The sequence below is a fragment of the Carcharodon carcharias genome, chromosome 6 (assembly GCF_017639515.1).
Source record: "Carcharodon carcharias isolate sCarCar2 chromosome 6, sCarCar2.pri, whole genome shotgun sequence".
Taxonomy (NCBI): Eukaryota; Metazoa; Chordata; class Chondrichthyes; order Lamniformes; family Lamnidae; genus Carcharodon; species Carcharodon carcharias.
Genome location: NC_054472.1, coordinates 80,997,709 through 81,024,863, shown reverse-complemented (window position 1 = coordinate 81,024,863; position 27,155 = coordinate 80,997,709). Strand labels below are relative to the sequence as shown.

At 43.1% G+C, this 27,155-nt stretch overlaps 1 protein-coding gene across 1 annotated transcript in view; it reads left to right on the top strand.

The window, feature by feature from the left end:
• LOC121279142 (ATP-binding cassette sub-family C member 9-like) overlaps positions 1 to 27,155 on the top strand; it is a 292,247-nt gene that overhangs the window by 142,843 nt on the left and 122,249 nt on the right. The window contains exon 14 of the mRNA XM_041190116.1: positions 21,550 to 21,713. Within this exon, the coding sequence (XP_041046050.1) occupies positions 21,550 to 21,713 (164 nt within the window). The remainder of the gene's footprint in view (positions 1 to 21,549; positions 21,714 to 27,155) is intronic.

The window sequence follows — 27,155 nt, the reverse complement described above, 5'->3', positions numbered from 1 at the left end:
TTTTACTGCAAAATCCAGACCAATATGTTTAATTTTGTTCCAAGTAGAGTTCAGAGCATTATTTTGGAAGTTGTACTTTTTTTTTACTTGGGGGAAATCAATGTGATAACAGAATTTCAGTTTGTACCTCTGAAATACTGTCAAGAGCGTGCTAAGACGTCCTGAGGCCATAACATCATTCAGCAGTTAGAAAAATTTAGGCAAGTGATTCTTCTCATTTCCTTCTTGGCATCTGGTGTATTTTGCCTAAAGGTTTGGATTATAGCCAATGTGATACATCATATCAGGAGATTCAGAGCACTGCTTTCCTTTTTCAATAAAAATATAGTTGAATCCAATTCAATGAAAAAATTATTTGGAAGCAGGTATAGAATCCTTCCTTTTCACAGTGTAAATTGAATATTTATTTTGCAAGTACGTTAAGGAACCTGTGTGTCACAGGTTTGAACAGTTTTCTAAAATATAATGGTCTGAATTTTGCTCTCAATAATGAAGGTACAACTTTCACTGTTCAGAATGCTGACAACTGTCAGACATTACATATGCTTGTCAGTGGAAATTTCCACTAATCTGGCATCTGTAGGGGACCTGTGAAAAGCGAAATAAACCGTGAGGTGCTTCAATCCTTATTGATATGTAGAGCCCAAAGCAGGAAATATAAATTGTATTTAAGTTACGTACAGAAATAGAAATGAAATTAGAAAATATAGTTGTGATTAAAGGAGAGAGATAAAAGGGACAGACAGAAAAACAAAAAAATTGTTCTAATTTTTAAATGTGCAACATCAATTTACTTCTGAGGTAATAAGACATCATGCATGTAAAATTTATTTTTCAGGGCCAGAGAGCTGTTCAGCAAATTTAATCATTTATTATGACATTAAAAAATCACTCACTTTTGAATAACAGTAGTCCTAACTTTTGCCCAGGATCATGAGTGCCTCACCTGCTGCAACTTTCCAAGAAGAACCTCATTATAAAATTTCGGCCAAATTTTAGGCACCAAGAAATGTCTCTGAACAGGAGCGGGCAGTTCAGCTTCTTGATATCTATTTCATTATTCAATTGAATCCTGGCTGATCTATATCCTAACCCCAACTATCCACCTTGGTTTCATAACCTTAATACCCCTAAACGAACAAAACTTTATTAATCTCAATTTGAAGTTTTCAATTGACCTAACCTCAATACCTTCTTCGGGCAGAGCATTCCAGATTTCTACTAACTTCCTAGATGTTTCCTGACATTATCCCTGAATTGTCCAGCTTTCATTTTAAGGTTTGCCCCTTTGTTCTGAACTTACTAACCAGAGGAAATAGTTTATTTATATCTACCCTATCATCTCCTTTGATCATCTTAAACATGTCAAATAGATCACTCCATATTTTTCTATCTTTAAGGAAATGTAAACCATCTTATGCTAACCATCTTATGCTATCTGTTCTCAGCGTAACCCTTTTAGGTCCAATGTTATTCTGGTGACACTGTATTGCACCCCCTCCAATGCCTGAAGTGTGGTGCCCAGAACTGAACATAGTACTGTAAATGAGGTCTAACTAGAGTTCTGTATAGCTGTAACATAACTTAATCCATTTGTATTTCAGCTCTCTTGAGATAAAAGCCAACATTCCATTCACCTTTTTAATTATTTTTTCTATCTATGCACTAGCTTTTGGTGATTTCTGTACTCAGAGACTCCTAAATCCCTCTGCTCATTTACTTTTCCTAGCTTCTTGCCTTTAAGAAAACAGTCTGGTCTATTTTTCTTGGGTCAAAAATGAATAACTTCACACTTTCCCATATTGAACTTAAGCTGCATCAGTTTTTGCCCATTCACTGAATCTGTGCACATTCCTTGGTAATATTTTGCTGCCATCTACATGATTTCCTGTGTCATCTAACTTGGTGTTATTAGCAAAGCTAGGCATATGGCTCTTTATTCCTTTATCCAAGTCATTTATAAATCTTTGGAACACAATTGTTGGAGGTTGGGAAGTAGCCTGTTAATGGAGGATTTAAAATCCTGTAACGGTTTAATGTGACAGCATTCTCAGAATTAGTTTTAGTGTACATAAGGAAATTCATTTGAGGGAAAAAGTGCTGTCCAGTTGGCAGAAGGGCAGAGAGCCAGGTTTTGGTGGAGGAGGCAGGAATTGAGTGGTGGGTTTGCTTCTGAGCCATGAACATGCCCCTGATGTGAACCACCACCTCCACCGACCACTCGACTACCTCCCTGAAGTCACCTGACTAGCTCCTGACCTGACCTGACCTGACCCAACCCGACCTCCCCAATACACCTACCACCTCACCCAATTGCCTACCTGCCACCCTACCTACCTCCCACCCTACCACCACCCCCCTCCCCCCCCACCACCCTACTTGTTGTGTTATAGCTTTAAGAGAGAATATCTTGATGACTAAATAGCCAGATTGTAAACCATGTGACCAGCAGATATTGTTCAGAGACGTTTTCAGTTTAGCTAGTAAGGTGTGGTATGAAAGAATTACATCTGTACTTTCCTGTTAACAGTAGCTGTTGACTCTTTATAGTAAATCTGTCTCTGAGCAATCACGTAAACAATCTTCAAATAAATCAAACATACACTTACTTTACCAGTCCTGTGCGAGATGGGTAAGTTTGTGTTAAGCAAACATAGGAATACAACATGGTGATCAGCAGTGATTCCTCGTAAACAAAATGATGAAGATTTGAAGATCACAAGAAAAGCCACATACAGCCTTTGTACAGCACAAGATTTTGTCTATGCACTGAAGACCCCAGGTGGCAGAGCCTCCACAGGCAGTGCTTCACAAAGCAGCGAGTAATTGCTTTGTTGGTTAGCCAGGTTGGGGGTAAATTGGGCTGTTCATTTTGAATTGGCAGTTAATTTTGAGTCGCACAATACAAGCTACAGGCCATTGCAATGTCCTTGGTGCCATTCATTAGCATCATTCACCCGTTCACCAACATTCATCCATTCACCAACATTCACATTGGACATTTAAATTTACCTTACAGTAGCTAATGCTATAAAAAAGGGGGCTTCTTGTCTTCCTCCCAACACTACAGTGCTGTGCTGGAGTTTTCCAAGGTACACTTTTCTGGAGAAACTGGGCTCAGAAGATCTGGCGAGAAATATGGAGCAGCGTCGAGGTGTGGAAAGGGTTCAGTGGAGTGGCAATCCAACAATGATTGCTGCTCCATGGAAGATCAGGGTCTCTGTTTCATTTCTTTGTCATCTTAATGTATTGCATTAACTATCAATAAACCACCTCATAAAATCCTCTCATCACACCTGTTCAAAGTGGTACATGAGCTCTGCTCCTCAAGAAGCCATTCTAACCTCTTTTCCTTCTCAAATGTGCCAGAACAAGCCACAAGCTCAGTTGTATTTGGTGCTACTAGAACTTGGCTCTTACAAACACTAAGTCAAAGACATTCACCCTAGGAGACTTCAAGAGCAAGCCAAAGGGAGTTGCAATGTATGATATATAGATCAGCTAGGACACAGCCAAAATCCTCGAACCCTAGCTGTGTTACATTGTGGAATGCATCTAAGATCAGTTCAGGCACCTGAAGTAGCCTTCAAGTATGCACAATTATTAGTTATTTAGCTATTAACTCTGATGAATCATCTAATCTCATTATACATGTGCTCAGCTTGTGTCCTGGGAAACTGCACAGCCTTCAGAGGATATCCTTGATTTGTAAGAAGCCAAAAAGAGACTTGTCTTTCATAAGAACATAGGAACTAGGAGCAGGAATAGGCAATTCTGCCCCTCGAGCCTGCCCCACCATTCAATACGATCAAGGCTGATCTCATTTCGGCCTCAACTCCTATTTCCCGCCCTCTCCCCATAACCTTTCAATCCATTACTAATTAAAAATCTGTCTATCTCCTCCTTAAATTTATTCAGCGTCCCGGCATCCACTGCACTCTGAGGTAGTGAATTCCACAGATTCACAACCCTTTGAGAAAAGTAATTACTCCTCATCTCTGATTTAAATCTACCATCCCTTAGCCTAAAATAATGGCCTCTCGTTCTAGAATGTCCCACAAGGGGAAACATCCACTTTAAGTCAACTTTGTCTATCCCCTTTAGCATCTTATATACCTCAATTAGATCTCCTCTCATCCTTCTAAACTCTAGTGTATAGGCCTAAACTGCTCAATCTCTCCTCATAAGATAAGCCCCGCATCTCTGGAATCAATCTAGTGGTTTTATAGTGGGCTTCCTCAAATGGAGGGCCTCATGGCTTAAATTGTGCTATAATTTTAATGTTGAACTCTTAATTCCTCCTCTCCTTTAGCCCTAGCTTTATCACCAGCTCTTAAAAAAGTCCAGGATGTCTGTCCTATGGGTGAGAGAGGAAGAAATTACACAGAAATGATCCCAGTTGGCTCTTATGTCTTTATGCCTTTTTTAGCATGGGACCACCCAGAAATAGCAGGTATTTCCTTCAGTTGCCATAAAATGATTGGAAGATAGGTCAGCCGGAAAAAAGTGGTGGGGACCAGGCACAATTCCACAGTTTTCCCACCTGACTTGCCTGATCAGAAAATTAAGAGTGGAATTTTACACTGGCTGCATTTTATGGCCTGTCCCTGCTGCGATGGGGCTGTAAAATTCCAGGAAGGTCTAGGTTCACCTGGGAGAGGTGGGCGGGTGGGGGATGAGGTTGGGAGGAGGGGAATGAAAGTGTCGCTGAATGAGGTTAGGAGTGGGGAACAAAGGTGTTAGGGGAGTGAGGTTGGGAAGGTGGAATGAAGGAGTTGGGTTTGAGGTTGGTGAGGGGAGGGAGTACAGGGGGAGGAGGCGGTAAGGGAAGGAGTTCACAGGTGGAAGGAGTCCGGAGAGGGGGAGGAAAGATTCTGGAAGAGGGAAGGATTAAGCGGAAGGTGGGGAAGGAGTTCAGAGGGGGGATGTCCAGGTGAACTTGCAAGGGAGGAGTCTGTGGTGTCGATGACTGCCTCCTGGGGAGCAAACTCAGGGTGTGGTGTGGTAGGAGAAAAGGTGAGCATGAGAGGGCAGAGTGAGGTGGTAAGATGGGAGGATGAGGGTGTGATGATATCAGTAGAAGAGATGGTGAGGGTGCCTCTTTCCAGCAGTCCCCTGAGTGCTGGGGAGTTAGGCTGACCTTGCCTCCTCCTGCTGTAGACATGTCTGTGCAGTGACCACCAGATTGTGAATCTAAGCCTGCTCTAGATCTAGGTCCCACTAAGGTCTGTGCCTCTGCGCAGTTGAGGGTGTGGGTAAGTGCTATGACGGGTCTTCCAGGCTGCTTATTTCTAGCTCTTCAGTGGAGGACAAGTCCTCTTAGCTGGAGGTGAGGACCTGGATGGAACTGAGGGACTGACTGGCTGAGGGTGTCACTCGCTTGGCAGAGCTCCCTGTGAATCAAAGTAAAGATAATTAGTGCATGGCTGCAGAGTCAAAAGCAGGAGAGAGAGCACTCACATTTGTGTTGAGTGTGGGATGATGTGGTGCATGATCCTCATGTGGGTGATTGCCACCGACCTCACTGTCACCACAGGCATGGTCCACAACCTCACCAGTCAGCGCGATGGCACACTCCTCAAAGTGAGTGAGGGGTCTAATGTGGGCCACTTCACCCCGGTCTGGGACCTCTCCCTGCTTCTTTGAGCCAGCTTCTCCTGCATGGAAACAGATAGAGAGAGTGTGAGCAGGATGCATGGCACTGCGTGGAATGTTTGTATGGTGAGCGGAGCCATGGACAGGATGAGGATGCGAGCTCCAGAGGATATGTGCCTGATGGAGATGTGAGCGTATGGGTGAGAGTTAGTAGTGTTATCCCTTGTGGTGTGAGATCCTTGAGGATGTTTGATGGGTTTGTGAGTGTGTGAGTTGAGAGTGATGAGAAGAGTGACGGCACTTGGTGGCTGTCCTATTTTGCAGGACATTGGCGCTGACCACTGCTGCCACTGCCTCCCATGCTGGATTGGTGACCTTGTTTGCTGGTCTTCGCCCAGAGCGCGTGTAGCAGCCATCATGGTGAGCCTGTACGGCATCCAAAAGGCACTCGAGGAGTGCATCACTGAATTGGGGGGCTGCAGCCTTCATGTCTTTCAGGGCTGTGTCTTCCATGCAGCAGCCCTGGGCTGGAAGCACTGAGGCTGCACTATAAATATGGCAGCAGGCAAGAGGAAGTGATGAGGTGACAGCATGGTGGGTAAATGAGAGCCTGCTCACCATCTAAACGGCATGTTTCCTGGGAACGCATGATTATTGTGGCAGGATTGGGATGATATGGCTTGAAGAGCCGCCATTGCAGCCAGCAGGTAAAACGTTCTTTTTCCCGCCCACTACCGCACTTAGTGCAAATCTGGGATGATTCCACCCTTAGTCTTGTGTCCAGTCCAGGTAAAGGATGTTTCTTTTTAACCAGACTGCATGCATTTCAGAGTCCTATTCAATTCTGAGTTGAACTTCTGACTCAACATTCTTTCCATCACAAAGAGAGCCTAAATCCAACTGCATTACATGTTCTGTCTGTGCCTCTGCCTCAGGCTATTTGCTGATGAAACTTTCATCCATGCCTTTGTCATTTCCAGACTTAACTATTCTAGCATTCCCCTGGCTGGTTTCCCATCTTCCACCTGCCAATTTCAGCTCATCTAATGCTCTGCTGCCAGAATTCTGGCTCACTCACCCTTGTCCCTTTGACCTACATTGACTCCTGGCTCCTTAACAACTTTTCATCTATGTTTAAATCTTCTCATGGCCTCGTCCCTCCTCATGTCTTTAACTTCCTCCATCCCTATGTCACCTTCCCCCAAAACTCTGCCCTGCTGACACTGACTTCTTATGCACACTCTCCCCCTTGCCCCACTAGTGGCAGCATATTTTCAACAGCCTAGGCTTTAAGCTGTGAAATTCCCATCCTCTGTCTCTCCATCTTCCTCTTCTTCAAGACCTTTCTCAAAACTGACATTTTGACCAAGAATTTGGCTTGTCATCCTTTTTGCACTCAAGTGGAGCACATTAGGATGTTTTCGTGCGTTAAAGGCACTATATATGAAGGTTCGTCCACCCTGCCTGCATCAAAGAGATCAAATGGTGGCACATACTATCACGATATTCCAATCTACTAGAATGTGAGTTAACTGTTGACCCCTGTGTCTCACTACAATTCACTAGATCTTAGGAAAGTAAAGGCATACTCCAGTTCATAGGCATTGAGAGATGCATTTGTGGCAGTTGGCAGGGGTGCTGAATCCAAGAAAAATATCTTGAGTAAAATAAAGATAAGTGATGATAGCTTGGCACAGATGAATATTAAGACAATAATATTGTTCAAATGTTGTAAAATTCAGAGGAACTTATCAAAACAGTATTTAAAAATTAGCAGAGTCTCAATAAGACTTGGACAGGGAGCTAAAGTTAACCTGTTCAGCTACAAAGGTAAAAGCCAAGGAACATAATGCTGAAGATTGTGCACCAGAGCTACCCACACCCTCCAGCACAGCAGTTCAAGTATAGTGATGACTCTAAAAGATTGCCCAGTCATGTCCTGTCAACAATAAAACAGGATAAATCTACCCTAGCCAATAACCACACTATTAGAGTCCTCCTAATCATGAGTAAAGTAATGGAAATAGTAATCAATATTGTTATGAAGTGACATGGCAGCAGGCCACTTGTTTCAGACCTCACCATAGGCTTGATCCAGATATGGATGGATGAGCAGCATTTGAGCTGGTATGGCACCAAGAAATGCTAGCAAAACTCAAGTCAGATTGGGCAGGGTGGAGAGGGGCGATACTTTTGGCAGTTTGGGTCAAAGGAAAAAATGTTCCAGCACCTAGAATCATGCATGATGTACTGTCAGATGATTGTGGCTGATTAAGTCCAATATCACAGCCCCAGAAATTTTCAGTGGGAGATCCTCGGGCAATCGCCCTGGCTCAACTACCTTCAGCTGCTTAATAGCTTGCTTTCTGTCATGACATCAGCACTCCACACTAACTTACAGCAAGACCTTGTTAGCCTGAAAACACTCCTAACAAGTGGGTGGTAATATTTGCAAGATACATATGTGCCAATTAAAGACCCTTGCAAAGAACATAAAGCTCAGCCATCTTCCACTGACCTTGAACAGATTGCCACCCCGTACTTCCTGAGCAACGTTGATCAGAAACTTAATTAGACAAGCCTTATCAAAACTTTGGCTACAATATCAGGGCAGAGACTGGGTACTGTATAATGAGTAGCTCACCTGCTATACAAAGCGTCTCCACTGTCTACGAAGATGATATCAGGAATGTGATTGAACACTCACATTCACCTGAATGGGTACAGCTGCAGCAACACTCTAGAAGCTTGACACCATTCAGGACAGAATTTTGGTTAATGCACTCTTGCCACTAGACATTCAATGTACTCCCTCTATCAACGGTGCATTGCTTTGGCAGTATGTCTGACTTACTTACAACTTGCTACTTCAACAGCATCAATATTGTGGGAACACATCACTTCTAAAATTTCCTCCAAGGCAATAACTATCATGATTTGGGCGTATATCAGCATTCCTTTATCAGTGCTGGAGCAATATTGTTGACCTTCGCTATCTCAGACATATCCTCGGCATCTCTTGTGTTGCGATCAGTCCCTGGGCGAGGTTCCCTCAATTTGTTATGATCCTGGACGAGGTACCCCAAATTGTTATGCTCCCGGGCGAGGAGAGATGAACTCGTTCCCCTCCTTTATTCAACCCCCTCAGTTAGTCGCAACGAGGTTAATTTAAGAAGGATCCCTTCCCTCGTGGATATCTTTTCCTAGTCCAAATGTAGTTATGTTTTAAAAGGAGCCAATTTAACCAGGGTTTCTTGAGTTAAAGAAAGAGTAAGTTTATTAGTTCCTAAAACGTGAGAAAAAATAATAAAAATGCAATACACATATGCACATATTAGAAATGAGAAGTGAGTCCAGAATAAAAGTTAAAAAGATATACGGATCAGTCTTTGGCTGGTCCATGAGGAGTAGATGATGAAACGTGGCCATTAAGTTGGATGATTCCAGTAGTGCTGACTTTGGGCAGTTGAGCAGTTAGTTTGGAGATTCTTGGTTCTGCAGGTTAGCTGAAAGGAGTTGTCCTGTTTCCTTTTCAACTGTTGCTTTGCTGACATGTGACTTGCTTCCAGCAATCTCAGAGAGAGAGGGCGTTTTTAACCGTTCTTCAGCACACCCTCGCACCAGGCCTAGAACACCAAAACTAGCACACTCTCGCACCAGGCCTGGAACACAGAAACTAGCACGTAGAACTAGGGTTACAGTGGCTTTTTAACCCCTTTTCTTATGTATTCCTGGTAGAGAAAAAACAAGCATGTCTTTTGCCCAAATCTGCTTTCTTTTCAACTCATATCATGTCTGCAGTCTGGGATATAACTCACAGGAGATGGTTTCTGCTAAGATGGTAATCAGCCTTCATTCTCTCCACAACCACAGGAGATTATAGTTCAGTTTTTGCATTGCACCTTTTCCTTTGAAGTGTCTCTGCCTGATCTAGGTCTTGACACCTTTTTAGGTCTGACATTCTATTCTCTGGACTAGTTGGTCAAGTGTAATCCGCATAGGAATTCTCCAGCAAGCGGTTACTTTACAGTCTCAGCCAGCTTGTATGTCCTTTTTCTTAAAAAAAAATCCCCACATCTCTTATTTGAAAAGTCAATATGTCCATAAGTAATTCGGCTATGTTCCCCTGTCATGACACTTCCCCCGCATGGCGAATGAAATGAGATTCCTTCTCATTTTATTACAAAAGGAGAAAAAGAATAAAAATTATTATAAAACACGAACATACTCACGCACACATTCATTTTCCGAGCCTTAGTCAGTGTTATCTCTTCAGTTCTAACTGGGTCTCTTTAAGATCTTGACAGGGCGTCTGATTTGACAGATAGAACATTTGATTTTCCTGCAATATGGGTGATTTTTAGGTGGTACAGTTGGAGAAACAAACTCCAACGGAATAACCTGGCATTCTGTGTCTTAAACCTTTCCACAAAGGTTAACAGGTTGTGGTCAGCATAGACTGTGGTCTCTTTGTATCCATTTTGGACATTTATCTCAAAGCGTTTGAGAGCCAGTCATAAATCAAAGCTTTCCTCCTCGACTGGGGACTACTGTCTCTGATGCTTGTTTAGTTTTTTGGAGAAGTACCCGATTGGTCTCTCTATCCCTGATTCATCTTCCTAGAGGAGAACAGCCCCTACCCCAATGTCACTTGCATTGATGGCTACTTTAAATGCTTGGTTGAAGTTTAGAGCTGCAGCACTGGCTTGCCTATTAAAATGGCTTTCAATCTTTTGAAAGCTGTCTGGCATTTCTCAGTCCATACTACCTTTGCTTTTTTTCTGTAGTAGGTCTGTCAGTGGGGCAGCCACTGTGCTGAAATCTGGGATGAACTTACGGTAGAACAGGCACATAGCCAAGAACCACATGATTTCCTGTTCTGTTGTGGGAATGGGAAACTCTCCTACTGCTTGTACCTTTTCAGCCTTGGGAAGCACTTGTCCTTGACCCATTACATGTCCTAGATAGGCCACTTGAGCATTAACAAACTCGCTCTTTGTGACCACCAGGTCAGATAACTACTTTCTGGAAGAAGGCTGCCAGTTGCCCTAAGTGAGTTTCCCAGGTGTTGCTGTGGCCTAGGAGGTCATCTAGGTATGCTATGCAATTGGATAAGACCACCATTACCTGGTTTATCAGCCTTTGAAAGGTGGCAGGGGCATTTTGGAGTCCAAATGGCATGACTCGACATTGGTATAACCCATCCAGAGTTACGAAGGTAGAGATTTCCTTCGCACAGACAGTCAAGGGAACCTGCCAGCATCCCTTGAGTAAATCTAGCTTTGTAATGTAGGCTGCTTTACGCACCCTATCCATGCAGTCTTCCAGGCAGGATATCGGGTAGGAATCGGCTTAGGTCACTGAATTAACTTTTTGGTAATCGGTGCAGAACCTTGTGCAGCCACCTGGCTTAGGCACAAGCGCAGCTGGAGAGCTCCAGCTACTGCTGCTGGGCTGTATTAGTCGGTGTGCCAGCATGTAGTTAATTTCCTCCTGAACCTGGCAACTTTTCTGGGAGAGGACGATAGGGATGTTGCCTTATGGGACAGGCCTCTCCCACAGCCACATCATGTAGAGCTAGTGTGATACAACCTGGCTTGTCCCTGCATAAGCCTTGAAATGCAGTGAGTAGTCTGTCAAGTCTGCTCGCTGTTCTGCACTTAGATGAGTGAATAAGGAGTTGAAGTTCACTAGTATCTCTGTGTTGGTTAGCCAGGTAGTAGGGGCTTCAATGTAGGTAGGCCACTTGAGCATTAACAAACTCGCTCTTTGTGACCACCAGGTCAGATAACTACTTTCTGGAAGAAGGCTGCCAGTTGCCCTAAGTGAGTTTCCCAGGTGTTGCTGTGCCCTAGGAGGTCATCTAGGTATGCTATGCAATTGGATAAGACCACCATTACCTGGTTTATCAGCCTTTGAAAGGTGGCAGGGGCATTTTGCCACCCTCCCATGCCCATGCCTCCCTCCAACTCATCCCCACTGCTACCCTCACCCTGTAGATCGGTGGTAATGGGATACACCGTTACCTACTTTTCCTTTTCTCAGCCATGATATTGCTTTATCATGTTGACATGACACAGCCTTTGCTTTTTCTCCTGACCTGGGCTCTCGATTAGAAATTTTACTCCCCCGAGCTTTTTTGCTACTCTGAATGGGATAGACTTGGGTTGTTTTCATTGGAGCAGAGAAGACTGAGGGGCGACCTGATCGAGGTGTACAAGATTATGAGGGGCATGGACAGGGTGGATAGGGAGCAACTGTTCCTCATAGTTGAAGGGTCAGTCATGAGGGGACATAAGTTCAAGGTGAGGGGCAGGAGGTTTGGGGGGGGTGTGAGGAAAAACTTTTTTACCCAGAGGGTGGTGACGGTCTGGACTGCACAGCCTGGGAGGGCGGTGGAGGCGGGTTGCCTCACATCCTTTAAAAAGTACCTGGATGAGCACTTGGCATGTCATAACATTCAAGACTATGGGTCAAGTGCTGGCAAATGGGATTAGGTAGATAGATCAAGTGTTTCTCACGTGTCGGTGCAGACTCGATGGGCCGAAGGGCCTCTTCTGCACTGTGATTCTGTGACACTGAACCGGGCTTTTAAGGATTCACTTGGTATTGGTAGGAGCACTAACACTATCTCCTGGCTGAAAAGTTCAGGTGCCAGCATGTTTGCCTGTTTTTCATCGTTGTTTGGGAGATTTTGAAGTGTTCTCAGGCTCTCATGAGTTGCTCCCAGAACACTGTTACATAGGCCAGCATGGAGACTTCCGCCTTCTGTTCTACAAACCTCTCCATGATTAGTTTTGGAGGCCCTCTTACTTGGTGTCCGTAAACTAATTCAAACGGAGTATAACCGGTGGACTCATTGGGTGAGTCCTTGGTAGCAAACCAAAGAAAACCTAGTCCTTTATCCCAGTCCGGGGGTACCTTGTGGTCATATGCCCTGATCATTGTTTTTAGGGTCTGGTGGTACCGTTCAAGCACCCCCTGTGACTGTGGGTGATATGCTGAAGACTTCAGCTGTGTCATGCCCAGGTTACCCATGACTCCCTAGGATATTTTGCACATGAAATTTGAGTCCTGATCCCACTGGATCTCAGTGGGCAGACCATATCTGGTAAAGAATTGGACCAATTTCCTCACCACTGTTTTGGCAGATATGGTTCTCAGGGGAACAGCCTCTGGGAAGCAGGTAGCCACATCCATGATGATAAGGATATACTGGTAGCCCCCTTTTGTTTTGGGCAGGGGCCCCACACAGTCCACTAACACCTTACTGAATGGTTCCCCAAAAGCCGGACTGGGAATCACAGGTGCAGGTTTTATTGCAGTTTGGGGTTTCCCCACAACCTGGCATGGGTGGCAGGTTCTGCAAAACTTTAATTACATCCCTGTGGAAGTGTGGCCAGTAAAAATGCTGGTTGATGCGGGCTTGGGTTTTGCATATACCGACACGTCCAGCCATCGGAGTTTCGTGAGCTAGCCACAATATTTCCCTATGGTACCCCGGCGGCCACCACTACCTAGTAGATCACTGACCATTCCTCATTTGTAGGTTTGTGAGGGGATTTCCATTTCCATATCAGCGCCTCATTCAAGGACTGCTTCTGCCTCAGCCTCATTGTGTGCAGTCTGAGCCAATGTTTTTACAAGTTAACAGTGCGTCAACTTACTGGGCCACTACCAAGGAAGATCTATTTATTACCTCCTTAGGGTCTTTTAGACTCCTGAGAAAGATTTTAGATAACCTGATCGGAGGGTCTTCTGTCTGCAGTGCCACTTCAGCTTCCTCTGACGGAGCTTGTCTGTCCATGGACCTTGTTACCACACAGTCTCAGAAAATGCCAGGCACTTTCTCCTGTAGCTGTTCTGTCTCCCTGCCCTCAGTGGGCTTCTCTGAGACCACTGGGGATGATATTACCTTTGATCCCACAAGGCCGTTGCCGAAGAGCAGGTCGACCTCATCCACAGGCAAACTGAGGATGACTCCCACGGTCTCTGGTGCTGACAGAAGGCCGCAATCCAGATGTACCCGGTATAAGGGGATGGACATGTACTCTCCTTCAATCCCCTTTACCAACACCCTGTCACTTACTGCACTTTCTGGTGGGAAGGTCATGCCCTTTCCAGCAGTAGAGCTTAGCTGGCCCCTGTATCCCTATCACTTCAGGCTTACTCACCTCACCCTGGGGAAATGTGGCCACCCTTCCTTTGGATACAAAATCCTTGTGCCTCTCAGGGATTTATTTAACCTCATCTGCACTCTCAGGAGTGCCTCTGCAGGGATCCGCAGCCACAGTCAGAGCCATAGCCTGGTCTACAATGGTCTCTGACTAACTCCCATTCTCTGCTCAGAGTGTATGTGCTCTGATAAATCCCACTTGTTTTTCCCATAAGTTCCAGCTGTTGGCCCAGAGGTGTCTTACCTTTCGGCAGTTAAAACACACAAGTTTCTTGGACTCACTTTCCATCAGCACCACCGTTTCTACCCTGAGCATTTCCTTCTCTCCCATGGGTGCTCAGTTTCCGTTCACTCTCTCCACCTCTATCCTTTCCAGTTGGGTGACTAGAGGAGGGTCTCTTTTGGAACAAGGGTTTTTGGATCAGCTCATAATAATCAGCCAATGTAGCTATCTGCCTGGCACCTATTATCCTCTCTTCCTCTAGGTGTGTTCTTATTGAGAAGGGTATGGAGTTTTTAAGTAGAATTATTTCACAGAGGTTTTCCTAAGTGGCTTATTTATTAAGTGCCTGCACCCACTGGTCAAAAGCAAGTTGCTTATCCTTTCAAATTCCATGTACATCTGGTCAAGATGTTTCCTGGGGGTATGGAATTTCTGAGGTACACCTCTGGCACTAACTGGTGCGCTCTTAAAGTAGCCGTCTTTGCTGCCTCAGTCAGTGGCACTTTCCTTAGGCATGAGGGAGTAAACTTGTGAGCTTTCACTGCAAGTTTCCTTTGCAGTAATAAGGATCAATGTTGGACTGGCCACTTCAGCTGCTGTGCTACCCACTCGCAAGAGATGAAGAAGGCTTCCACCTCTGCTTCATCAAATTCAGGGAATAAATGAGCAAACTGGATTGCCTCAGCCCTTAAATCTGAGCCAGTGGTGTCTTCAAGGGACATAGTAGGATTCCTGCCCCTCAGCTCGAGCTGTTTCAGTTCAAACTCCCTTCCCTTCTCCTTGTCCTGAAATTCTCTCTCTTCTCTATGTGCCTTTTCCTCTCTCTCTCTTTCTCTTTCTATTTCCTTTTCTCTTTCCTGAAATCTTAATTTCTGCTGCTCCAATTTTAATCTCTCTACCGCTACTCTATCCGTTTCATCATCCTCAATTTCTGCCTGTAGACTGCTGGCCGCCTCTTTTAAAATTTCAGGTTTTCTGGCTTTTGGGTGAAATTGCTAAATCTTTTAACTGTTCAAGGAATAGAGCTTTTAAATCCTCAAAAGTAACTTGCCCTAATTCTCCTAGAAAAGCACTGGCAGCAAATGTGGACATTCCTACACTTCAGTAATACAGACTCAAGGAAGCCTTTTTGCATTTTTAAACATTAGTTTCAAAGGAATATTTATTTTCCCCACTTTAATTCTTTCATTTCGTCTGTGGGAATAATTTTCCCGATGAACCCCAAATTTGTTACGCTCGGTCCCCTGGCGAGGTTCCCCAATTTGTTATGATCCTGGATGAGCCCCCACTCTGTTATTACTGGTCCCCTGGTGAGGTTCCCCAATTTTTTATGGGGCAGAACTCTCCGGTTGGCAAGTGGGGGCGGGGCCTGCTCACCGATGGGTAAAATGACGCATGGTGACGTTGGGCAGGCATCCCAACGTCACTGCGTGTCATTTAGATTTTCAGTTTGGTGGGCACGCAGCTGAGGCGGCTGCACACCCGCCAAACCGTCAAAGGCCTATTAAAGCCTTTTAAATAGTAATTAATTCAATTAGCTGAGCTACCTGTCCAACCTTAAGGTTGGCAGGCAGGCGAAGAGCCCAGGTGGCCTTCGCATTTTTCATGAAACCTCATTCACGGGCGGGATGAGGTTTCATGAAGTGTTTTAAAAGTGAATAAAATTTTATAAATAATTCTTTCATGTGTTCTAGCTCATATGACAGTTTCACATGAGAGGACATGTTTCAAAAGTTTTATTTCCCTTTATTAAATTTACACATGCCAAACTGATCCCGCTGAGGCACCTCTGTGCCTCAGGGAGATCGCTGCGCTTTTTCACGCGCATGTGCGAAAAAGCGCAGGGAATGACTCAGGGAATCCCCCCCCTCCCGCCTGCACAGGGAGCGCTCAACGCTTCTAGGCGAGCGTCAGGCTGGGTGAGTCTTAATTGGGCGGAAAATTCAGCCCATGATCCGGGACAAGGTACCCCAAATTGTTATGGTCCTGGGTGAGGAGGGATAAACTGGCTCCCCTTCTTTATTCAACCCCTTTGGTTGGTTGCAACAAAGTTAATTTAAAAAGGACCCCTTCCCTCATTGGATACCTTTTCCTAGTCCAAATGTATTAATGTTTTAAAAGGAGCCAATTTTACTAGGCTTTCTTGGGTTAAAGAAAGAGTGAGTTTATTAGTTACTGAAACATGAGAAAAAAATATTAAAAACGCAACACACAAACACTCAGATTAGAAATGAGAAGTGAGTCCAGAATAAAAGTTGAAAACATATACAAATCAGTCTTTGGCTGGTCCGTGAGGAGTGGATGATGAAACTTTGCTGCCATTAAGATAGATGATTCCGGTAGTGCTGACTTTGGGCAGTTGAGCAGTTGGTTTGGAGATTCTTGGTTCTACAGGTTAGCTGAAAGGAGTTGTCCTGTTTCTTTTTTGACTGTGGCTTGCTAACTTGTGACATCCTTCCAGAAATCAGAGAGAGATGACTTTTTTAACCTGAAAGTGTAGGGATGCCTAGTTGATGTTTTTCAGCTATGACCTTCACAGCTCATTCTCGCATACCACACCTGGAACACCAAAACTAGCACACAGAACTAGGGTTGCAGTGCTTTTTAAATCTTTTTCTTGTGTATTCCTGGAAGGGAGAAAACAAACAAGTCTTTCGCCCAGATCTGTTTTGTTTTCAACTTACATCATGTCCCCAGTCTGGGATATACCTCACAGGAGATGATTTCTGCTAAGGTGGTAATCAGCCTTCATTATCTGCACAACCACAGGAGATTACCGTTCAGTTTTTGCATTGCATCTTTCCCTTTGAAGTCTTGATCTGAACTAGGCCTTGACATCATTTTCTGTGCGCCGTTCCGTCCTCTGGACTAGTTGGCCAAGTGTAATCCACATGGAAATTTTCCAGCAAGTGGTCCAAAAATCTCAGCCAACTTTTGCTTGCATGTCCTTTTTTTTAAAAAAAAAACACATAGCTTACTTAAAAGTTCAATATGTCCATAAGTGATTTGGGCTATGGTCTGCTGTTATGACCCTTGATAGGACAAGGTCACCAACTCAATGGTCCTGAAGCGTGCTAATTCCATCAGCATATATTCATTGCTGAGGCGATATCTGTGCTGATTTGGCTGTACTCAATGAATGGATAATGGCTGTATACACAAAGACCTTCTGTATGGTGATCTGGCTTCTGTGCCACAACTCCTGGGCATTAATACTTCCACTACAAGGACACCTGCAAGTGAGATATGAAGGTGACACTGATAACTGGGAGACATTCATTGATCCACATCTTCTAGAGGCTGACTGTTTGAAAGGGCATTGGAAAATGTAAGCAGAAATGAAAAGCTCAGGTGGCTGAGAAGAGGGCCCAGAGAAAATCTAGGCCAGCAAACCCTGCACCTTCTCAGCCCACTGTCTTCCTCTGCAGCAAATGCAGCAGAGAGTGCCATGCCAGGTTCCTGAACCACATCAGGTGATGCTTAACACAGAGTTGACCACTAGGGTGGAAACGATCCCATTGCAAGACGGAATGTCATACCTAATATGCATGAACACCATGAGCACAAGGAATACAACAGTTCTAGGTGAAGCTCCACCACCACCACTTTCTCAGGGTAGTGACGGATGGACAAGAAGTGTGCCGTGCCAGTGTCACCCACTTTTCAAGACAAAGTTAATAAAAAACAAACATGCATGCAAATTAGAAATGCTGAAAATGGAGCCTGAGAAGGAACAACACAAGAAGGAAAAGGAATGTTATAAAGATGAGGTGAAAAAAAGGAAGACTAGCAGTTATATAGTGTTTTTCACGAAGACCGGATATCTCCAAGTGCATAAAGCCACTGAAGTACTTTTGAATTATAGTCACTGTTGTAGTGTAGAAAACACAGCTAATTTGCAATCACAAACACCAATGTGGTAATGATGTTTATTGAGAGATAAATATTGGCCAGGACACCAGGGTTGACTCCCTTGCACTTCTTTGCAATAGTGGGATCTTTACATCCATTCAAGCAAACAGATGGAGGTCTCGGTTTAATGTCTCATCTGAAAAACAGCATCTCTGACAATGTAATGTTTCCCCCAGTACTGCACTGGAATATCAGCCTTGATTTTTATGCTCAAGCCTTGCAGTGGGACTTGAACCCAGAATTTTGTAATTCAGAGACAAGTGTGCTGCCAACTGAGCCATATCTGACACACAGGTTAAAGTAAAGCTTGGAAGAAGAGCACCACATACTCAAGGCTGCTGAAAGTGATTGCCAGAGTCTGGGCTGACAGGAGAATATAATTTTAAGGCAGAGGAAAGGATGAAGGGTGTCTGTTGTAGAATTCATCTGCTGGAAATGTTTTATTTTTAATGAGTGTGGGTACAGCTAACTTAGTCCATAATTTTTTTTAACTGAGTTTGATCCCACATTTTAAAGGGAGATGCCGTAGATTGATTTTTCTGAATATTTGAATTATTATTGAACCACCATAAAGGGAATAAAGTAATTTTGGCTCAACAACTTGTACTAGCGATAAAGTACTTTTCTCACACTTGGATCATATGGACGTTGTGGATTACAAAATTGAAAGGATGATGATCTCACTGTGTGTAACTTAAAATTTTGCCTGTTTGTAAGTATTTGGCAATTACGGAAAATTCCATTTGGAGAAAATTAGTGATGGAGCTGCAGGAGACATGAAAGTTTTAGTTAAATGGAGAGCATGTATTTAATTATAATCGAGTGGGACAGCAATGGAGACCCAAACAGGTTTAGGGATTCATGTACACTAAAATGTAGTAGTCAGGTACAAAAGGAATGTTGGTCTTTACGACTAGAGGGCTAGATTATCATGGGGAGAATGTTACAAAAACTGAAATACTATGTACAGCACCTTAAAGAAGATATATTAGTCTTAGAAGTGTAGTGCAAATTCAATTATGAGGAGAAATTATATAAACTAGGTTTATATTCCCTGGAATATGAAAGGTTAGGTGCTGATTTAATTGAGGCTTTTAGAATTTTGAAAGGAATTAAAAAGGTAAGTAGAAATTTTTTCTGCTAGTGAGAAAATCTAGGGTAAAGTGACAAGACCTTAAATTCAGAGCCAGTCCAATCAGGAAGGAAGTTAGGAAACACTTCTTCATTTAAAGGGTGGTAGAAGTGTGGAACTCTCTCCTACAAAGATCCTGTCTCAATTAATAATTTTTAAATGGAAGATTTTTTTCTAACCAAAAATATTATGGAGCCAAGACAGGTAGGTGGAATTAAAGTACACATCAGCTTCAATATCATTGAATGATGGAACAGGCTCAAAGGGCTGAATAGCCTACTCCTATTCTTATGTTCCTAATTAATGCAAATAAATTGATTTTTGCAAGCACGTCCAGAAGGTGAGAGTTTGGTTGCTTGATAAGAAGTACATGGCTCTTGAGCATTTTGTAATTGTTTTGTGATCTCACAAGGGTCCATGAGACTGAGAAAATATATATTTTTTTAAACTTAGGAAAATAGAATGAAACAAGACCATAAGATGTAGGAGCAGAAATAGGCCATTCGGTCCATCAAGTCTGCTCTGCCATTCAGTGAGATCATGGCTGATTTGTTAATCCTCAACTCCACTTTCCTGCCATTTCCCTATAACCCTTGATCCCCTTACTGGTTGAAAACCTGTCTTATCTCAGCCTTGAATATGCTTAACGACCCAGCCTCTACAGCCCTCTCTGGTAAAGTATTCCCCTGGTTGACTACCCTCTGAGAGAAGAAATTCCTCCTCATCTCAGTTTTAAATGGATGCCCCCTTACTCTGAGATTATGTCCCCTGGTCCTAGACTCTCCTATAAGGGGAAACAGCCTCTCAGCATATACCCTGTCAAGCCCCCTAAGAATCTTATATGCTTCAATAAGGTCACCTCTCATTCTTCTAAACTCCAATGAGTACAGGGCCAACCTACTCAACTGGCCCTCAAATGAAAATCCCCCCATCCCCAGGATCAGCCTAGTGAACCTTCTCTGGACTGCCTCCAATGCCAGTATATCTTTCCCTTAGCTAAGGGGACCAAAATTGTTCACAGTATTCTTGGTGTGGCTAACTGGTGTCGTCTATAGCTTTAGCAAGGCTTCCCTATTTTTATACTCCATTCCCTTTGAAATAAAGGCCAACATTCCATCTGCCCGCTGAACTTGTATGTTAGCTTTTTGGGATTCATGCATAGAGACTCCCAAATCCCTCCGTGCTGCAGCCTTCTGCAGTCTTTCTCCATTTAAAATAATATTCAGCTCCTCTATTCTTCCTGCCAAAGTGCATAACCTCACATTTTCTCAAATTACAGTCCATCTGCCAAGTTTTTGCCCACTCACTTAACCTGTCTATATCCCTCTGTACACTCCTTGTGTCATCCTCACCACTTGCCTTCCCATCTATTTTTGTGTCATCTGCAAACTTGGCGATAGTACATTCACTTCCTGCATCTAAGTCATTAATATATATTATAAATAATTGAAGACCCAGCACTGATCCCTGTGGAACTCCACTAGTCACAGGTTGCCATCCCAAAAATGCCCCCCTTACCCCAACTCTCTGTCTTCCATTGGTTAGCCAATCCTCTATCCATGCTAATATACTACCCCCAACGCTATGGGCTCTTATCTTATTAAGTAGTGTTATATGTGGTACCTTACCAAACGCCTTTCGGAAATCCAAATGTATTACATCTACTGGTTCCTCTTTATCTATCCAGCTTGTAACCTCCTCAAAGGATTCTAATAAATTTGTTAGGCATGATTTCCCCTTCATGAAGCCATGCTGACTTTGCTTGATTAGATTATGTATTTCTAAATGCTCTGCTATTACATTCTTTATAATAGACTCCAACATTTTTCCAGTGACAGTTGTTAAGCTAACTGGCCTAGAGTTACCTGTTTTTTGCCTCCCTCCCTTTTTGAATAAGGGTGTTACTTTGGCCATTCTCCAATCCTCTGGGACTTTTCCAGAATCTAAGGATTCTTGGAAGATTACCACCAATGCATCCACTATCTCTGTAGCTACTTCCTTTAATATCCTAGGATGCAACCCATCAGATCCAGGGACTTATCAGCCTTTAGCCCCATTAGTTTCCCTAATACTTTTTCTCTATTGATAGTTATCGTATTTATTTTCTCCCCCTCCCCCCCCCCAACTTTTGCCTCCTGGTTATTTAGTATTTTTGGAATGCTATTCATATCTTCTACCATGAAGATTGATGCAATGTATTTATTCAATTCCTCTACCATTTCCTGGTTCCCCATTATTATTTCCCCAGCCTCATTCTGTAAGGGGCCTATGTTCACTTTGGTCTCTCTCTATATATTTAATGAAGCTCTTACTGTCTTTTTATATTACTTAAACAACTGTTAAAGTATTCTTATATTGGACTTGAGTGAATTTGATTTAGTTTTGCTTAAATCCACAGGCAAATGACTGATGCTTGTTCAATGGAGTTTTGAAGGAATAATTTTCTTAAACTACTACAAGAAAAATATAAGTGCACTTTTATTTTCATTATACTTGATTTGACTTTCACAGCCTATGCAGCCAGAAGGAAAAGATGTTCCTGGTCATTCTAACAACTACAATGGTTCTTTAGCCCACTCAGACAGACCCTATCTGGGCTCTATACTTAATTATCCCAATGGAGCAAAGCCAGATGAAAGCAATATAGATGATGTGGAACTCCTTCCTAAATGCAGGTAATGTTTCAAATCCCATTTTATTAATTTTAAATATAGCAAATTTTCTTTTGGTGTTAGTAGCTTGCTAGACACATGGAAGGTATTTGAAAGCTGCAAGTTGTGTAGGTGAATAAAAACACTGGGGTATTACAAGACCAACCAGATTACTTGTTTGGAAAGATAATGTACTTGACAGTAATTAGCTTTGTTGGGCCAATTAACATTTTCTCAATTCTGACTTCTTTGATTTTTGCTTAAAGGCAATGAAAATGTGGATTTTTGAAAGATCACAATCTCACATGAGAATGGAAAGTGAAATGTCAATTGGAAATGATCCAGTAAAGCTGCTGATTAATAGTTTTAGTTGGTTGGCTGGCCAAGTTGCATCACAAATGAAAAACATTTAACTCTAATGCAAGAACAATAGAAAATGGAATAGAACAGTGGAAACTTGTGTATTGTTTGTAGATTCATGATATTGCCAGTAATAGCAGATAGTGGAAACATTATTGTAGTGGTCTAATCTGACACATTATGAGCACAAATATCACTTCATTTTTTGCTAAGAAACCAGATAGGGAAATATTTATTAATCCAAATAGGCTAACAAATAAAGGAGCTGATTCTAATCTATGTAAAACCATATAAGCAGCATTATCAAACAATATACTCATCCACGCTGGATAACCAAGGAGATGAGGAATTAAAAATCCTAGAGTTTTGGATTATGTGCCTGATGTTATTAAATTGTTTGCTTTCTGGAAATGTTACGGGAATCCTAATTTTCTATTATGCAACATCCTAAGCACGCAGCTTTTTTTGCTTTCGTTAAATGTCAATCTCAACAAGCTCAAGGTGTTATTAAATTGGTGCTAACTTTTTAATGCGCTTAAATAAACAATGTGTTTAATAATCTGAAATTTAATATCAGAAAGGCCAAATATGTGTGCTAAATATTTCACCAAAAAGTTTTGTTTTCTAAGATAATCATTTAAAATGATAGCATTTGCTGAGCTGTTGATACCTGTCATGCTTTTACAAGTCACTTATCCATTTTAAGAACTTGAATATTACACCACTTAGTTCACTTGCAGTAGAACTTAGGTGTGTGGGGCTGAGGTAGCCAATCAGACATTCTGTGGTGGAGGACTACTCTGCTTCCTCTGTACCACCACAGTGATTTTAAGTTATATTAAAAAAAACTTGTTGGCTTTTTAAGAATTATAATCCAATTTTGGCAAGGCGCCTAAAATAGTCCCTTATTTATATCTCAAAGGAACCAAAATCTATTTTAAACTGCTGCGAGGGATGTCTGAAAAATGGCTTGATCCAATCTTGGGCTGGATGTGTTTGCATCATTGCAGCACCATTTTTTGTGAAATTCTGTACAGATACACTCCACCCTAATTCTGATATAGTCATTGAGAACTAAGCATTTTGCACATCTTAACTGGTTACGTGCACTGTACCATAAATCCAGTGTATAATGTTCAAGATCCTTTAGAAATATATGGGCAGAATTTTGCCGACGCGTAAAATGACACGGGATGACGTCAGGCGGAACCCCGACGTCATCCCGCCCCATTTAAATATTCAGGAAGGTGGGGGCGCAGCAAAATCAGCTCTGGGCCCGCTGACCTGTCAATGGCCAATTGAGGCCGTTGACAGGATCATTTAAACAATTAAGGACCTGCCCATCCAACCTTAAGGCTGACAGGCAGGCCAGGAGCCCCAGTGGCAAATAGAGAAAACATGAAATCTTATCCAGCGGCGGGATGAGGTTTCATGTAGAGTTTTAAAAAGTTTAATAAAATTATTATGTAAATTATGAACAAGTCCCATCTCATGTGACATTGTCACATGAGGGGGACATGTTAGAGAATTTTTTTTCTATTTTTAATAGTTTTAAAAGTGGAAGCGATCTCCCTGAGCAGCACTTAGCCTCAGGGAGATGTGTGCTCTTTCGTGCGCATGCGTGAAAGAGCGCACTCTCGCTTTTGGGGAATCCCCGCCTGCACTGGAAGCGCATCTTCCCGCCGGGCGCCACACTGGGCGGGCCTTAATTGGCTCTCCCATGTAAAATGGCGGCGAGGATTGTCTCCCCGCCCGCCAGAGATTGGGTCGGGCTCATCCGACAGACAGAAAACTCTGCCCATGTTTCTAAACAAAATAACAGTCTTCACATGACTAAAATTAAGTATTTATTTTAGTTTTGTTATTTGTGCGTATTTTAAATCAAGTCAGTGCAAACAGATTGGCAACCAAGTGCTATACACATGTCTTCATTTAGTTTATTTGTTGGCGATGTTGCAATGTTACAGGCTAAAGAGGAGAATACAGTAAAGTTTCACTGTTCGCGGGGGTTATGTTCCCGGGAAACTTCGCAAACAGAGAAGTCGCGAATGATGAACATGCTTTTCAATCGGAGTCATTTGGGTAGGTTCCAGCAATGCGAGGGCAGCATTATTTGTGCTGTTACCCCACAACAAATTGTGGTACAGTACGCTGAGGGGTTTCTTGACACCCTTTGACACGCGCATGTGGTAGGTTTCTTGGTCCGTGTTTCGAGATGGGTCACCTACATCGCTGCGGGCTACAAGCGCTGGCTTGTGGCAGCACGATGGGTCACCACTGTGCTAAATGGGATAGATTTCAAGCAGGTCTAGCAACTCAAGGCTGGGCATGCATGAGGCGCTGTGGGCTATCAGCAGCAGCAGAATTGTACTCGAACACATTACATAACCTTATGACTCGGCATATCCCCCACTGTACTATTGCCATCAAGCAGGGGATCAACACTGGTTCAATGAAGAGTGCAGGAGGGCATCCCAGGAGCAGAACCAAATACATAAAATTGAAGTGTCAACCTGGTGAAGCTACAACACAGGACTACTTGCATGCTGGGCAGCATAAGCAGCAAAGTGATAGACAGAGCTAAGCAATCCCACAACCAATGGATCAGATCTATGCTTTGCAGCCCTGCCACATCCAGTCGTGAATGGTGGTGGAGAATTAAACAACTCACTGGAAGCTCCACAAATATCTCCAGCACATAAGTATAAAAGATAAGGTTGAGGCATTTGCTACAATCTTCAGCCAGAAATGCCAGCGGACGATCCATCTCAGCCTCCTCCAGAGGTCCCCAAATTACAGATGCCAGTCTTCAGCCAATTCGATTCACTCCACGTGATATCAAGAAATGGCTGAAGGCACTGGACAATGCAAAGGCTATGGGCCCTGACAATATTCCGGCAATAGTACTGACTGAAGACTTGTGCACCAGAACTTGGCGCACCCCTAGCCAAGCTGTTCCAGTACAGCTACAACACTGCCACCTATCTGGCTATGTGGAAAGTTACAGGTATGTCCTGTACACAAAAAGGACAAATCCAACCCGGCAAATTACAGCGCCATCAGTCTCTTCTTGATCATCAGTGAAGTAATGGAAGGGGTCGTCAACAGTGTTATCAAACGGCACTTGCTTTGCAATAACCTGCTCATTGACACCCATTTGGGTTCCGCCAGGGCTGCTCAGCTCCTGACCTCATTACAACCTTGGTTCAGACATGGACAAAAGAGCTGAACTCCAAGGTGAGGTGACAGTGACTGTCCTTGATATCAAGGCCGCATTTGACCAAGTATGGCATCAAGGAGCCTGAGCAAAACTGGGGTCAATGGGAATCAGGGGAAAACTCTCTGCTGGTTAGTCACACCTAGCACAAAGGAAGATAGTTGTGGTTGTTGGAAGTCAGTCATCTCAGCTCCAGAACATTACTGCAAGAGTCCCCAAGAGTAGTGTTCTATGGGTTGCCATTGACTAGAAACTGAACTGGACTAGACATATAAGTACTGTGGCTACAGGAGCAGGTCAGAGGCTGGGAATCCTGCGATGAGTAACTCAATTCCTGACTCCCCAAAGCCTGTCCACCATCTACAAGGCACAAGTCAGGAGTGTGATGGAATACTCACCCCTTGCCTGGATGAGTGCAGCTTCCACAAAACTAAAGAAGCTTGACACCATCCATGACAAAACAGTCTGCTTGATTGGCACCGCATCCACAAACATTCACTCCCTCCACCACTGACGCACAGTAATAGCAGTGTGTACCATCTACAAGATGCACTGCAGGAATTCACCAAGGCTCCTTTGACAGCACCTTCCAAACCCACGACCACCACCACCTAGAAGGAAAAGGGCAGCAGATGGAACATCGCCACCTGGAAGTTCCCCTCCAAGTCACTCACCATCCTGACTTGGAAATATATCGCCATTCCTTCACTGTTATTGGGTCAAAACCATGGAACTCCCTTCCTAACAGCACTGTGGGTGTACCTACATCACATGGACTACAGTGGTTTAAGAAGGCAGCTCACCATCACCTCAAAGGCAACTAGGGATGGCAATAAATGCTGGCCCAGCCAGCGAAGCCCTGTGAATGAATTATTAAAAAATATGGGGTGAGCTTCTGAGCAATATAAGACATGTTTTGAAAATTTTAAGAAGAGAAAATACCCATTTAAGATAAAAATGAATCACTTCAAAACTGGCAGACAAAATCAGTGAACATTTCAAAATTGAACAGAGCCGCTATTGCAGCTCTGGACCGAGAGATTTGGACATTTCCAGATTAAGCTGTGCTTCCAGAGACTTTGACACCATCTACCCGTTAACACGTGTCTGCTCCGTCATGGCTGCCGTCTTCCTGGGCAAAAAGGAAAGAGGAGAGAGGGGAAAGAATACACGGTTAAGTGAACATTGCTCACGTGTTGGTGTACAAAATACAAAGCGTGGGTAAGCGAATACATGAACAAGGAAGTCGCGACATTACTTTAATTCACATTTAAACAAAACCGTGTGATTGGTTCACTTTGTATATAGCCAACAGTCCTATTTTAAATTTGAATGGTCAGATATAAGGAAGGCCATTCTTTTTATTTTGAGTGCATCTTTGAAATCTTAGAGAAGGAGCTAATCAGTTTGCAACTCCTGAAAAAAATACTTCAGCTTGATTTCCAAGAAACAGTTAAGGATAATTGAGGCTCCCAAAGCAGCGAGAAATTTTAGGAAAATAAATATTGTGCACTACTTAAGAGTTACTTAAGAAAAACATCTGTCTAGTTCTTACAGTTGCATTTTCTTCTATTATTTTGACCACTCAAGGAGTTTAATGGAAGTTTTTTACCACTATAAATATGTAACATTATTATATGACTCTTACTTGTTGCTTTTTCGTATCTTGTAAAGAAAATAACACCTGATATTTCAAAAAATCCTTGAGCTTCTCAATTTGTATTGGAAGTGAAAATGGTGGGATGCGGAAAAGGGTTTGCAAATATGATTTGTAAATAAGAGGGGTCAAAAGTCACTCTTGCCCTCTCCGACGTTTTGTCTTGAGGGTATGACTAATTTATAAAAACAAAATTAAAAGGAGTGAATTGATAGTAATTACAGCAATGGCC